The sequence below is a fragment of the Anoplopoma fimbria genome, chromosome 13 (assembly GCF_027596085.1).
Source record: "Anoplopoma fimbria isolate UVic2021 breed Golden Eagle Sablefish chromosome 13, Afim_UVic_2022, whole genome shotgun sequence".
NCBI lineage: Eukaryota > Metazoa > Chordata > Actinopteri > Perciformes > Anoplopomatidae > Anoplopoma > Anoplopoma fimbria.
In genome coordinates, this window is record NC_072461.1 from 6,103,573 (window position 1) to 6,118,255 (window position 14,683).

General features: G+C 41.2%; 3 protein-coding genes across 4 annotated transcripts in view; 2 read left to right on the forward strand and 1 right to left on the reverse strand.

The window, feature by feature from the left end:
• The first annotated feature begins 352 nt into the window (after positions 1-352).
• LOC129101797 (ubiquilin-1-like) lies at positions 353-4,689 on the forward strand. Its single transcript, XM_054611724.1, has 11 exons — positions 353-493; positions 614-756; positions 1,323-1,459; positions 1,599-1,861; positions 2,210-2,371; positions 2,465-2,624; positions 2,834-2,964; positions 3,256-3,339; positions 3,681-3,796; positions 3,944-4,094; positions 4,546-4,689. Exons 1-11 carry the CDS (start codon positions 368-370, stop codon positions 4,687-4,689), a joined length of 1,617 nt encoding a protein of 538 aa, XP_054467699.1. The 5' UTR covers positions 353-367.
• Positions 4,690-7,599: 2,910 nt separating this feature from the next.
• LOC129101431 (probable gluconokinase) lies at positions 7,600-12,542 on the reverse strand. 2 transcript variants are annotated; one of them, XM_054611261.1, is made up of 5 exons: positions 12,113-12,542; positions 11,143-11,173; positions 10,944-11,030; positions 9,053-9,096; positions 7,600-8,471 (listed from the first exon to the last, which is right to left on the reverse strand). In XM_054611261.1, exons 1-5 carry the CDS (start codon positions 12,148-12,150, stop codon positions 8,090-8,092), a joined length of 582 nt encoding a protein of 193 aa, XP_054467236.1. In that variant the 5' UTR covers positions 12,151-12,542; the 3' UTR covers positions 7,600-8,089. The 2 variants fall into 2 exon arrangements, with proteins under 2 accessions (XP_054467236.1, XP_054467237.1); XM_054611262.1 differs by having other exon boundaries at positions 11,143-11,170; positions 12,113-12,520.
• Positions 12,543-13,512: 970 nt separating this feature from the next.
• frmd3 (FERM domain containing 3) overlaps positions 13,513-14,683 on the forward strand; it is a 44,547-nt gene continuing 43,376 nt past the window's right edge. Inside the window, exon 1 of the mRNA XM_054611273.1 lies at positions 13,513-13,617. Coding sequence (XP_054467248.1) covers positions 13,513-13,617 — 105 coding nt within the window. The remainder of the gene's footprint in view (positions 13,618-14,683) is intronic.

The window sequence follows — 14,683 nt, forward strand, 5'->3', positions numbered from 1 at the left end:
TTGATCTGAAATACAGAAAATATTTTGGAAGAAATTAAAAAAATAACTTTTGGACCTATAATGGAACCGCGTTGGAGACATTTGGAGATGCTGTGAAAATATGTCTTATTTAATGTGTAAAGTAATCTTAAGAGCGTATAGTCAATTACTACTACTGAGTTTTGGTGTATATTATAAAAAAAAAAAAAATGTTTTACACCACCCAGCGCAGTCGGATTAAATCTGGCACTCATCCACACATCTTTCTGCCGAGTCATCGGGACACGCACACACGCACATCCGCCCTGGAACTGTGCTCTCATCCTCGGGTCCGCTCATCATCATCATCATCATCATCGTCGTCAGTACCAGTGCGGACGGGACCGAGATGTCAGACTCCGTGAGAGATGAGACAAGAGCGCCAGGTGATCGTCCCGACAAGATCCACGTCGCTGTCAAAAGTCTCAGTGAGATCAAGGATTTCACCGTCCGAGGAGGCTGCACCGTCAGACAGGTCAGGAGGACGAACGTACCTTTGGTGCTGCTTTGATTTATTTAACACGTGCTTGTTGTTTTCATGCTCGTGTTTCTGCCCGAGAAACTGTGACGTGTCGGTGTGTTTATTTGTGTACAGCTGAAATGGGGTCTAGCAGAGAGCCTGGGGGTCCCGGCAGAGCAGCTGGTCCTGATGCACTCAGGCCGGGTCCTAAGGGAGTCAGAACTCCTGAGTCACCTTAAAGCACTGGATGAGTCAGTCAGTCTCCGCGTGATCAAACGGTACACAGACACTTAAATTGATTTAATAATTTGCTCATCAGCCACGGCAGGCAGACTAGAGACTAAACTAGAGATTATAATTCACAGTAAAGCACGTTATTGGTCGGTTTAAGTATTCTACATGCAGCCTGTGAACTGTGAGTTAAAGTTTTAACCTCCTTTTTAAATAAATTGCATGTTACGTTTGTGCACTAGGATAGTCAGTGTCTGTAAACCAGCACCACTTTTACCTAAATCATACAGAAAGCCAAAATAGAAAATGAAGCACTGCTAAATTTAGACCTGCACTAAATTGTTTTGTGAAAAAAAGTTGCAGGTCAACAAAATCTGCACCTGATTCAGGTCCTAACTCAAGGGAAGGGAGGCACATGTTTGTAAGCCTTGAGTGGCCTGTTTGGGCACCCAAAACAAATTTAAAATGAATGGCTCAAATGCTTTGATTTCAGCAAATATTTGACATAATGGGGAAATCCATACATTCATGTGCTGTGTCAGTGTCAGACTGACAAGTAATACGTCCAACACCTCCACCTACCCTGGATTCAGATTCAGTCCTTCCCTCTCAGGCCTCGGCATCCGTCTTCTGCGCCAACCCGTGGTCCAGCAGCACCAGAAGTGGTCGAGTCGGACCTCGCAGCCATTCCCGATCCTGATCCTGATCCTGATAGCATCACATCGTCTCCCACCTCTCCCCTTTGTCTGGGTAAGAACTGCCGAGCACAGGTGTTTTTCCTGTCCTCTCTATGTGGGCTTATATTGCAGCTATGGGGTGATCAGATCCTACTCAGCTCTCCAGTTTATTTACTTATTTTTGTTCTTTTGATCTGATCTTGCTTCCATAGTGGAGGGTCTGGACAGTCTGGGCCTAACAAACACTGGGCCTGGCTTCTTCCCTGCACTCCAGCGCCAAATGGAGACCCAACTACTGGCTGACCCGGAGATGATGTGCCGTGTCTTGGGCAGCCCCTTCGTGCAGAGCTCCCTCTCTTCATCCAGCCCTCAACTAACCAGACAACTTATTATGTCAAGTCCCCAAATCCAGCAGCTCCTGCAGACAAACCCAGAGGTGGGAGATATGCTCAACGACTCAGATGTCATCACAGAGGTGGGTATAAAAAGGTGTTTGTGTGTGTGAAGTAAAGATTTGTTGCAAGAAGTGAATGACACGGTTTAATGAGCCAGAGGACAAGTGTACAAATAATTACTTATATTGCTTAAATAACTATTAAGATCTAGATTTTATAATAATAAGCGGATACATAGGAGAAAGAAATGACTCAACATTTTAAACTTCGTAATGTCTTTTTAAATATACTTTATTATTAAGACAGGTGTTTGATTTGAATTATAAAGGGTAGTTTTTCCAATTTCACTGCAACTTGAAAATAGTTGCTTCCCCCTTGACTAATTTCTCCCACTCATGTGTTCAATATCTTCTTGCTCACCTGTCCAGGTGCTGGAGCTCATCAGGAACCCTCACATCGTTGAGGATGTGATGCATAATGAAGACGGAGCATTAGACAATCTGCCGCCAGAGCAAAAAAACTCTGAAGCCATCACTAGTGATTCTGATGGCCTTCAGGAGATTGACAGAAAAAGACTCAATATATCACAGGTCAAGTTTGGGAAATTATGTTTTCCTGAGCAGATAATGTCAAACTAATCTTGTTTTTGAATCTGTAGTTTGTGGTGTTACTTACTCTCTCAGATCCAGATGGAAGCACCCCCAGTAGTGACTACATCATCTGGGACTCAACAGCCAACCGAAGGCGAAAACAACGGGACTCAACCCGTCTCCAGTCAATCCACAGATCCTCTCAGAGAACTGACTGCCACGCCCCTACCTGATCCAAACCCTCAGAGCACTGGTACTGCAGCCACAGAAATACCAATCCACACAGTTTAACTACACTAGGAGAAAAAGTAGAAACGTATGCCCATACGCAAGTGCCATTGAAAAGTTGGGTAATCAAACCAAACTCAGCTTCCTGCCAAAAATCGGGTAATTATTTAAAATTGACTAAACTATACATTCCTCCCTGCTTTTCTTCATCTTGTATCTGTGGTCGCCTACCTCTTTCCTCAGGCATGCAGTCACTGCTGGAGGAGATCACAGCCAGTCCAGGCCTGATGGAGAGCCTGCTGTCGGGCCCCTACGTCAGCAGTCTCCTCGGCTGCCTCAGCCAGAACCCTGACCTGGCTGCACAGGTGATGTATACACAATTTATGGGTGCATGTGAACACTTAAACATGCATGACAGGGAACACATGACAGGTAATCACGTTGCTTATTTTCACTAGAAAACAGCATTTCATTATTTTTTTAAGTTCTGTTATTTATGAGCGTTTGAATTGGTAAAAAAAACGAAACAATCCAGAGGTGATGCACCAGGCTGCAATTCTCCCCTCCCCTCTTTGTTAACACATTCCTGTATTCACTCCACACGAATCCCACACACTCAGACAGATGTTCTAGCTCTCATTTTCATACTGTTTCAGATGCTGCTGAGCCACCCTTTGTTCTCAGGAAATCCACAGCTGCAGCAGCAGATGAGGCAGCAGATCCCTCTCTTCCTGCAACAGGTTCATTTATTTGCTTCAGTACTAAACACCCTCTCTTCTTGCAACTGGATAACCAACAGTATTATGATTGGTCCAACACTGGGAAAATGTCCTTTTTCCTACATATATATCCTTAAAACAGATGTTTATTTTGTGAGTGGCTCCTGTCCTTTTAGCTACACTAGCAGTGTGTGTCAAAAGGTGGTGATGATGGGCCATCACTGGGATGTTTTCTCATTAAAAAAATGTGCCCATGAATGATTAGCCTCATCAGCGGTGTAGTCTTCCATAGTAAGCTCCACACAGTCTTTACGCTAACTCCAGTGTATTGTTTATGATTAATATCTATTATAAATATGTAGCTGCAGAGTCCAGAGCTGCTGTCAGCCATGTTGAACCCCAGAGCCATGGAGGCTCTGCTGCTCATCCAACAGGGTTTACAGACTCTGGCTGCAGAGGCTCCTGCACTGATACCTACGTAAGTATAAATATGCAAAACAAACACTCACAGTACTCAACCTGAGGGTTACTCATAAGATGGTTGAGTTGCTATGTAGAAGCAGTACTTTTATGCAAAATGCAATAAAGAAACCGTAAAAACATTAACACTATGTCTGTCTTGCAGAGCCGATGTTAATGCTGCCCCGGAGCTGGCATCTGACTCTGTCCTTAACAGCCAATCAGGAAATGGTCCTCGAGTTGCCATGGTGACAGAGCAGCAGCAGCAGCAGTTTGTGCAACAGATGCTACAGGCGCTAGCTGACACAAATCATGGGGTATTTCAGTGTTTCATATATAACCTTGACTGCTTCTGTTATTGATCTGAACATTGCCAGGATTCGAAATATCGGCCTTATATGTAAATTATAATTTCAGACCAAAAGTCGATTGGACATATCCAGATGTGACGTTTGATGTGGTCAGAGGTTTAACAGATGTCACCTCAAAGCAGTCGAGGGTATTTCAACCCATAAAGGGCCAGTGCAGCTGGCACTTCTTGACAAGATTCAATCTAACTTAATTTACTGTGTTATCTTCAGAGAATCTTTGAAACTCTATTCATCTATTTGTGGTATTTATTTAAAGAAATTGAACAACAGATTCAGCAGAAACACACATGAAATTTTATCAAATTGTATTTTCCTTCCCAGAGGCACAAAACTTCTTTAGTAATATTTTTTTGGTAATGTTATTGTAATAAGTAAGACATTAAATAACTCTCCTCAGGTCCATGTTGAGGAGGCTGAGTTCCAGGACGAGCTGGAGCATCTGAGCTCAATGGGCTTCAGAGACCGAGAGACAAACCTTCAGGTCCTCATCAGCACTGGAGGAGACCTCACCACCGCGATACAACATCTGCTCAGTCTCTGACAACCACACTCGGATGTTGATCTGTGCATATATACATACATAAGTGAATGTACATATACATAATACATAAAATATCCTACACTCAAACAGAATGATATCATTATCAACGCTTACAAAATGCTTTACAAAATAAAAAACAGATATGCAAGCCATATATTTATTGCTGTGCTGTCAAAGATATTCTAATATTTATTTCTTAACTCCCCTTACTAACCTCTGAAGTAGTAAATTATATTCAGTCTTAGTTTAACAGTCACCTTTACCTTTTTTGAGTAGAGGTTGCCGTTTGCTGTACTGATTGTAAATAGGATATTTCCATCCTCTTTGTCCTTCCAGAGTGATGCTTTGGGTTAATATTAGGGTAGAAACAAAAGATTACAATCACAGTTCTGTACAGGTACTGAAATCCACTTCACACACTGTAGACTTGTGGCAAGTGCAGACATATTGAGAGTCAGGTCATGTAAAATTCATCTCTGTCCATGAAGCTCAGGCCTCTTTTCATTTTGCCATCTGGACTGTAATGAGAGATTGTCACACCCAGAGACGGTCAGATGTTTTTGGAAGCTCACATAAGATGAACACACTCAGAAACACCAGATAATTACAATCAGCTCCAAAAGATTCATAGTGTCATTTATCACACAGGCACAGAAACTCTGATCTGCACAGTGAATATTTTCTGAGAAGCCCTTTATGTCTAATGATCTTTCACAGCGCTGAATTGTAACACCTGTGATTTCATTTTTGATTTGTTTAAAGCGCCCCACTAAATGCAGTATGCTACTGTGTTTCTGAGCCATAAGGAGCGGTGCATTTTGTATTCCTCTGGATTTCACCAACTGACTGAGCAACATACTTTGACTCATCTAGCTGACTTGTGGATCTGATGTAAGTCAGTCAAAATAATTATTTTGTTCCTTAATTATGTATGTATTTATGTATGTATGCACTGTTTATCATTTTACTTGTATTCATGATGGCTTCCTGCTTTAAAAAGGGAGTTATGTTTCCTCCATGCCTCTCGTGTTCAATTTATTTCTTGATTATTTTTGTTTTATGAGTAATGTATTAATAATTAAATATGTAAAATGATGTAAAATAATCAAAAATATTGATCACAACTTCCCAGAGGAGACTTCCCTAGAAGTGACTTCTTCCAGATGTTTGTTTTGTTCAACTACGAGACCAAAATCCAATTTGCAATTATATTAAACAGAGAAAAGCAGCGAAATCATCACATTTCTGAAGCTTAAAATAAATAATGTCATACCCTGAGTTGTTGTAGCGATCAATAAAGACGGAAGACAAACACAAACTGGTTAATCTTCTTTGACTGAACAAAGTGACTTATTATATAAGATATACACGCTATTCTCTGTACCTCTTAAATCTATTGTTGTACCATTCAAGTACTAACACTAGAGGGCAGTTACACTTAACCTTCTCAGTAACATGGTCTATACAACTGGAGTTATGCACAAAATATTTAGATTTCTTTAATATTTTCATTATTTACATTCAGTGTAAATCATGTCCCTGAAATCTGTCTCCATATTCAGCTGAAAGATGCAAACATGACATACCAGCTGGCCAGATGTTCCTGTAATTTATGTATTTATACTGATAACAAACAAGCACAAAGTGGTATCTATAGGTGATTTTCAGCCACCTGTTTAAGTACGTAATAGGATGTGTGTATGAGTCTGAGAGGGTTGCCCTGTTTTCCATCCCTGCTTTTGTGTCCTCACTCTTAAGAGACTTAAAAGAGACATGTGACACTTACTCCGGCATCAGATATGTGTGTATGTCATCCCTTTGACAACCTGTGTGTGTTTGTCTGCTGCTGCCATACTGAAGGGGGTTTAATCTCTAGTGATGTGTTTGTGTGTGTGTGTGTGTGTGTTGTGTGTGTGTGTGTGTGTGTGTGTTTGTGTGTGTCTGTGTGTGTGTCTGTGTGCTGCAGTGTGTGTGCGCCCGTTCGTCTGGATGTGTGAGATATGAGAGTAGCCAAAGGGTTTTTTTCTGGATTAGAAGCTCCTAAAATATTCGGGTTGAGGTTTGCAGATGAGTCACACCACAAAAACAGCTCCACAGTGCTGAGTGTGTGTGTGTGTGTGTGTGTCGAGTGTGTCGAGTGTGTCAGGGTGTTACGTTCATGGTCACGTGTGGGTGTGTGTGAGTCTTCTCAAGATCCTCAAGATAGATCAGGAAATGGGAATCATGTAGCCTTGACCTGATCTGACCTTAAGAATGGTTTCAAGCTATTGTCAGAGGAGCTAAACCGCTCTCACAGCAGTGTGTAGAAGTTAAGTGTTAAAACTAAATCCCTTTAACATTCTACTTTGTCACATTCAGTGTGAAGATTGCACTTTAAGATTGGTTGGTGCATTTGGCATGTGATGTCAGTGTATGAAAGCTTGTTTGGCAGATAAAATGATACAAAAACAGGATTTACAGTCGCTTTCAACTAAACTTATCCATTTGCTGATGCTAAGTTGTCAGAAACTCCAGCAAAGCAGCTTAGATATTAAAAAGAGCAGATGAGAGAAACCTGTAATGCTGAAGGAGAGAACAAATGGATCATCTGGAGTAATATGGAACAATTAAATGGGGTTAAATTAAGTAGAATTTGACAAGAAAGTGTTAAATCACTTAGACTGATAGATGTAGAAACATCATGTGTGTTTCCCCAGGTCTCGGACTCTGCTGTCCGCATCTTAATTGTGTCCTCTAAACATTACTGAACTTACAGGTATTAAGAAAGAAAGCGTTCTGAAATGTTAATGGGTTCCCTATAGAGCTGCAGCAATTAGCTGATAAATCGATTAGTCTAAATTAATAGGTAAATTAAATATTAAATATTGGATTCAAAAACTTGAGGTAATACATATGCAACCAAAACCATCATCAGTTGATTTTATTTTCAAAATTCCGTTCTGAATCAACCCACTACAGTGACTACAAAGCCAAAAAAGGCCAAATTTGTCCTGTAAATGTTGCATGTCTGTCAAAAAATATGATCTGATCTGTAAAATCCTTTGGTTTGGTTCATTTTCTGTATAAAAAACATTTAAAAAAGCTTTTCTTGTTGTTCTTTTGTAAGTCAACATGTGCTGAAGGCATTTGTCCTTCATAACATGCTTTCTGTGCAGTCAAAAGATCTTTTGATTGAAAAAAATCACCCTTCATACGTCAAAAACAGTTAATATTCACACTACATTTAACTGATCGTGTGAATTTCTAGCCTTTTTCTGTGTGGCATACTACTGGAGGTTCATAAAAGAATGTTTTCACCACAGGATCATAAAGATTCTCTAATCAATCACTAATGAGTAGATAAAACCAACCCTCCAACTGCTGCACAAGCAATAAACTGTTCTTTATTCTAAGTCATGAACTAAATATGGACTGTGGTTAATGCTGACGACTTGAGGAGAGCGATGTGCTTCTGGACCTCCATGGCCATGTCAGTGAAGCTCCTCCTTATGTCCAAAGGCAACACATTCTCCTCATCCAAAGGAGGCTCTAAAGCGTCAAACTGGGATCGCAGCAGGTCTGCCTTCATGTAGTGTCCCCTCCGGGCCACCATCCTCTGCTGAATGAGATCATAGTCGCCGTGTAGGAAGAGAAAAAAGACATCGGGAGGGGTTGGAGGCAGGATCTCTTGGTCTGGACCAGAGGAGGAATCAAGGGCTTTGGAGCCAAAGAGCAGGATCTGTCTGTACAGGCGTTTCAAAGCGGAGCACGCCACGAGAGCATCAGAGCGTGAACACCTTTCTCTGGGATGGGAACACACAAATGCACATAGTTAGCGTGGCAGAATTAGTAGTAACTGCAGAACTGAACACTGTAATGATGTGTTGACATGTGAAAAATTGAAATCTGGAGAAAAAAAAACAGCAACAAAGAAGGAGGAGGTGAAGAGAGCGAGAGCGAAGGGATACAAGACGGAGCAGATAAAGGCTCACTGACTGAGCGTGGAAGAATCCAACAAGAAGTCTTTGATGTGGCCCCAGACGTTTTAAGAAAGAGATGGCATACTTCTCAGCTCTCCCCACCTCTTCTCTACGCTCTCACTCAGTTAATCTGTTTTTACTCTCCCAAACTCCCTTTCCTCGCTCCCTCATCTCAATTTTCAAAACCATCTTTGATAGTTTTGATCTTTTTTTCCGACAATTTCACGCCTGCACATATCCTTAACACGCTGCTCTGCTCTTCAGCTCCCTCTCACTCTCTAAACACACCATCTTCTCCATTTCTGTCACTGCAAAATTGTGTTGCGCCTTCAGTACAAAATGTTCATGTGAGTGTGCATGTGCATGATAAAAAGCCTGTGTATGAAAGGTTTGTTTGCTTTTACCTCTCAATGACTTCATGTAGTTTGAGAAGCCAAGGCAATCTGTCCTGAAGAAAGACAACCACATAACTGTTTATATTTCGTTCAGCATGTTGTATATGTATTTCATCATTGTCTACAGCAGCAGTTGAGCTTGATAAGAAATGTTTTTAATCTTTGCAATCACATTGTTTTTCAGTTTTTTTTGCAGTTTATTATTTATACATCCAGCAATTACGGAGCAACATTCCTTTGGAGTTGTGTTTCTGGCTGAAGTCCAATATTCAATCTTCTTTTAGCTCGGTTTTTAGTCTCCACCGACTCCAGATGGACATATGTGACTCTTGAGCTGCTAAATACTCAACTATTTTCAGTTAAACTGTATCTGTCTGCCATGGTGTTGAGTAGATAGTGTCCTGTTGGTTTACGGCTGCAAACGACGCTGAGAGCATTGAGAGCTAAAGCACTGCAAAGCTGAGGGGAAGCTGCAAAATCAGCTGATTATTCTGTGTAGGTTTATTACTGTGAGCAACCCCTTAACAATTGTCATTTGATACACTTTTAGCATAAAAATAATGATTGTAGCCGCTTTAAAGAAGTAAAATAAATCATATTAAGCTTTTTTGTTGCCCATGGAAGCAAGAGAAGGTGCTGACTGACGTTTTGAGGACATCAACACTGATTCTGGCTCTTAGCACGGCATCGTCCATCAGAGAACGCCGTGAAACATCACTGGACAGATAGGGTGAGCTGAACTTACTATGCTGGAGCCAGACTGCGTCATCCAACTGAAGGTTGTTTCATAAAACTACCAAAAATATATTTAACTATGTGAAGACATTGCTCCTCTGAAAAAAAAAAATCAACATTCAGATACGAAAAACATAAATAAAAATACAAAGATATTCTGACAACACTCATATTTGCAGTAATGCAGCAAAAGCTTTGGAGAAGTGCTTATAGTGGATTTTATTATTCCAAGTCAGAACTCACTGCCAACATCTCCTGATTAACGGACTTAAGTCAAAGAGTCTGAAAGAACCAGTCAGGGAATCAAACAGAGATCAGGCGGACAGACGTGGCAGCACTAACACATCTTTGATTACACAGCAATCAGAAGTAGAATCAATCCTAATTTGGTTACAACTGATCTGAAGCAAACTGTATTTCAACCGGCTGTGCCTTTTAATATGAAGAGCTGAACTTGAATGAGAGGAATCACATTCTCTCATGTCCTGGTTGGTTATGCCAAGCTCAACCTGCCAACTCTAATATTGGCATGAAAGACACATTTTTGCAGCAGCCGAACAGTAATCCCACATTTACAATCATTCTCAAACTGCCAACTGTTTAGTATTTTTAAAACATTGGACAGAGCAGGTCCCGGGAGTAATTCTACTGAAGTTTAAAGCAGATTTCAAAGCAGATTTGTGAGTGGGAGGTTATCACGAGCCACCAAACACCGCTACCAGCAAACTGCTGCCAAATGTTGGCAGGGGTTGTTCCGCCTGTTAGCTTGTAAATTCAACATTGGCAGGTATCCAGTCAATTGTTTTGAGGTCTACCTTTATTTTAAAAGTAAGCATGGACTGGAAAAAAAGATATTAGAAAATCAGGAAATAAATCCCTCAACTGAATTTAAGGACTGTGGGCTGCAAAGCCCAGTTTCCTCCCACTCCTGCTTTCACTGTCTGCTGTAGTGAAGCTTCCTCCGGCCACTTGTTGAGTTTTCTGTGGCTGCAGGTCTGAGACAATGATTTACTCATGACAGAAGAGAAATGGCTCACTGTATAATGACTAACAGTTGATTTGAGCTGACAAGACACCTCCACAAACACACACACACACACACACACACACACACACACACACACACACACACACACAGTCACACGGTCACAGACACACATAATACCTGGTCTGTGAGCGGTTCACCACGAGCCATCTTCTCAATGTTCCCCTGTGGGTGGAAGTGATCCCCTTCGTGTAGGGGCCAGCCCAGCTGATGGGTGCATACACACACACACAAATATGCAGTGTTAAGTCATACTGTGTGCAGATACATTATGGAGGTGTATTCATGTGTTTGTAGTGAGCGGGATGGATCCATTTACCTTTTCTGATAGAGAGGCACCGAAGCTGCTTCTTTTAAAAGAAAAGGGGGAAGACATAACAGAAAGATTTGTAACAGATTTTAATCAATATGCAACACTTTACTGCCACAGATTTGCTCTTGTTTATATAGAGCTTTAACAATGTGTGGGTGAACTAATTAATCAATTAGTTAAATTAACCAGCAACTATATTGTTTTAAGTTGTAATAACTTGAATATCTTAAGTTTGGGGATATTGAGCAGACAAAACAAGCACTTTGGTCGCCCTGGGCAGTAGGAAACGGTGATGATCATTTGTCCCCATTTTCTGATATAACGTAAACAAAATAAATGAATTGATCAATCGTGAATGAAATCGACTGATTATCAGATAATGATGATAATGATAATGGTGGCGGCTATGGCGTAGTGGAGAGCAAGGTAGTTCTCCAATCAGAGGGTCAGTGGATCGATACCCGGCTTCAGCAGTCAGTGTGTCCTTGGGCAAGACACTTAACCCCAAGTTGCTCCCATCGGTTGCCATCGGTGTGAACTGGATGTTGCATGAATGTTAGTTAGAGTCTGATGGTGGCACCTTGCATGGTAGCCTGGCATCAGTGTGTGAATGGGTGAATGATATGTAATATACTACTGATTGTAAGTCGCTTTGGATAAAAAGCGTCTGCTAAATGACTGTAATGTAATGTCATTTTAGTGTTAAGTTGCATCCCTAACAGGTCTGTGCTGCAGATGCCTTACTACTTTCCTCATTGACATTGTAAGAGATACCAGTGGACTGTAACTAATTGTGTAATAATAGTTGATAAACCACGACCTAGTGATCAATAATGTAAAAAAAACCCATCTTATTATTATTTTTTCCCCATGGGACTGAATACACTTAAACATGCGCTAAGACAATAGGCCTCTCATGTGAGATGACACCTTGTAAGACTCCCAAATAGATCAACAGACAGTAGGCTTTACATACTTTCCGCAGCCCGAGACTCCCATGATGATGTAGATCATCCTGTCTGTGGATCTTCACACACCTGAAGCCAGAGAAATCCCTTCATAACAGTTTGGTTTAACTTGGTCAACTCTTACACATGTGAACATCTCCACTGTAGAAACGCGCTCGTGTAATGTACCGCTAACCATAGACTGGACTGTTATAATGAGCTGGTGGGGCTTCCGTAGCGTTATGTAATGGCAGTGGATCATACAGTTACTCATGGTAACAGTCTTTAATTAATACCAAACCCCTGCACAGGTGTGGCCTACCACTTAGCATATTTCATTATTTCTTCTTAACATCTCAAAACAATAAGAACTTGCATACTTCGCGTTAGCAAAGAAAAAACATTTGCCAACGTCTACGATAAATAAAATATGCTACTTCCTGACAACGAACGTTGGTTGTTTTGCTAAAGCACGTGATGACGTAGCACGCACGCCGGCTACGTTTGCAGTTAAAGCGACAGCGTCCCGTTCAGTGCACGTAGCAGCGCTACAGTCCATGGTTACAGCTGACTTCACTACTGCTAGACATATATATATATATATATATATATATATATATATATATATATATATATATATATATATATATATATATATATATATTATGATATATATATATATATATGTTTGACCGCAGCTGTGCACGCCTTAAATCACCTTATCAAACATTGTATAGTTATAATATATAACTGTAAAAGTCCCCGCTGCGGGACTAATAAAGGATTATCTTATTTTATCTTATACATTTCTCAAATATCATAGTAATACAGACATTTACACAAATGCACATGTTGATGCACAAGTTAAAGGCTGTATTTGACACTTTATATGCTCCTAGGAATGTGTAGATTTTAGAATTATTTTACTAACAGCCTGTAAAGTAACCCTAACCTCACCACTTGTTTTAATCATCCTTCAACGAGTTCAAAAAAATCCACAGGTCGGTTGATTTACATTCACCAGCTGGCCATCTGACACCACACGTGGGATCATAATTGTAGTATGTGGAGAGAGACAGAGAGAGAGAGAGAGAGAGAGAGAGAGAGAGAGACAGAGAGAGAGAGAGACAGAGGGAAAGGCCACCCTCCCTCCTGTAGATCCACCAGTGGGCAGGCAGGAGACGGATGCAAGCTCTCCTCCCTCCCGCTCTGTTGCATCCATCCATCCTCTAATCCACCCATTCCTCTCCTCATCCACCCATTCATCCCCAAGGGCGTCACAAGGGGTGACAAGACAGGCGCATACATGTACATGCAATGCGTGTGTATGGCTGAGTCCTCCGTGTATGTATGTTAGATAACGTATGTGCGTATCTGGTCTGCCCGTGGATCCGCTGACATGAGGAGCTGAAACAGAACCGACAGAAGGATGAAAATGCTCCGGTTTCGCAGCCCAAGCATCCGCTCCTTGGACCAGGAGGTCCTCTGCACGATCCGGTTACTGGACGACTCCGAGATCTCCTGCAGCATCCAGGTAGGACAAAAAGCCTTATCCACCTCATATATAGTCCTCTGTGGTTATTGCAAATGTCACGTGGACGCAGCAGATACATAATATGGGTGAATTAAACTACTCCCTACATTGTTTATTATCACTTATCAAATCGATATATTTCTACAGGAAACACCCTCTGGAAGCATTGTTCCACTAGTTTCCATGCTGCTGTGATTTACTGGAGAGGGTTCATGCTTTTTGCTCCATATTGTCTGTATGATTTATGCAATAAAGAGAAAAAATAAGTCATACCCAATAGTAATCTGTGCATGTGTGTTGGATCCAAGTAAGATCTGACCCACATGGAGGGAAGTTCAGATGAAGTTTGATTCATCGTAGCACAGGCAATGATGGAGCTGATGGGTGTGGTGGTGATGATAACGATGCTTAGGATACTGAGGGCAGTGAGGACTGGTGTTTGGTTATTTATTGTAATCAGTTGTGTGAAGCTGTGTGTGTGTGTGTGTGTGTGTGTGTGTGTGTGTGTGTGTGTGTGTGTGTGTGTGTGTGTGTGTGTGTGTGTGTGTGTGTGAGGGAGGAGAGATACGGTGGACAGTTGTGCTTACTTGTGTGTTTTAACGTTAGTTGTCTGCCTGTAGAGGTGATGATACATGTTGTTTCAACCCAGCTGGCTTCAAGTGGCCCTGCCTCCTGTATAGCATTCAGCTGATAGGCAGCGGCATTGTCAAACCAAAACCAAGCTATTCTTATAAATTCTTGAAAGGTAGACTTTCGGAAACACAAGGTTGTTATTGAAAGACAAGGATTTACTCCAAACTTCTCAAAAATGTACTCATCGTTTCAAAAATCTGAGCCTTCCAGTGGAATTATCTGTTTCAAATCTGATATCAGCCTTTGAGACTGAGACAATAAAAGGAACATTGGAGATCTGTAACCCTGTAGTCCTATAATGTTACTGACTACAGAGTAACCACACTAACAAACAGGCCGATTGTATTTATGATTTGCCTTTTCATTTCAAAATCTGGCTCAATGTGTCACCCATGACCTCTTGTCATCAGGATATTAAAAAAGTTATATAGAT

Coding starts and splice junctions, on each gene's coding strand:
- LOC129101797 (XM_054611724.1), top strand. CDS start 368: ATGTCAGACTCCGTGAGAGATGAGACAAGAGCGCCAGGTGATCGTCCC. Junction 2,625..2,833: donor TCCAAACCCTCAGAGCACTG/GTACTGCAGCCA, acceptor GTCGCCTACCTC/TTTCCTCAGGCATGCAGTCA. Junction 3,797..3,943: donor GCTCCTGCACTGATACCTAC/GTAAGTATAAAT, acceptor TCTGTCTTGCAG/AGCCGATGTTAATGCTGCCC.
- LOC129101431 (XM_054611261.1), bottom strand. CDS start 12,150: ATGATCTACATCATCATGGGAGTCTCGGGCTGCGGAAA. Junction 11,174..12,112: donor GGAGTCTCGGGCTGCGGAAA/GTATGTAAAGCC, acceptor TTCTTTTAAAAG/AAGCAGCTTCGGTGCCTCTC. Junction 11,031..11,142: donor GTGCCTCTCTATCAGAAAAG/GTAAATGGATCC, acceptor TGCACCCATCAG/CTGGGCTGGCCCCTACACGA.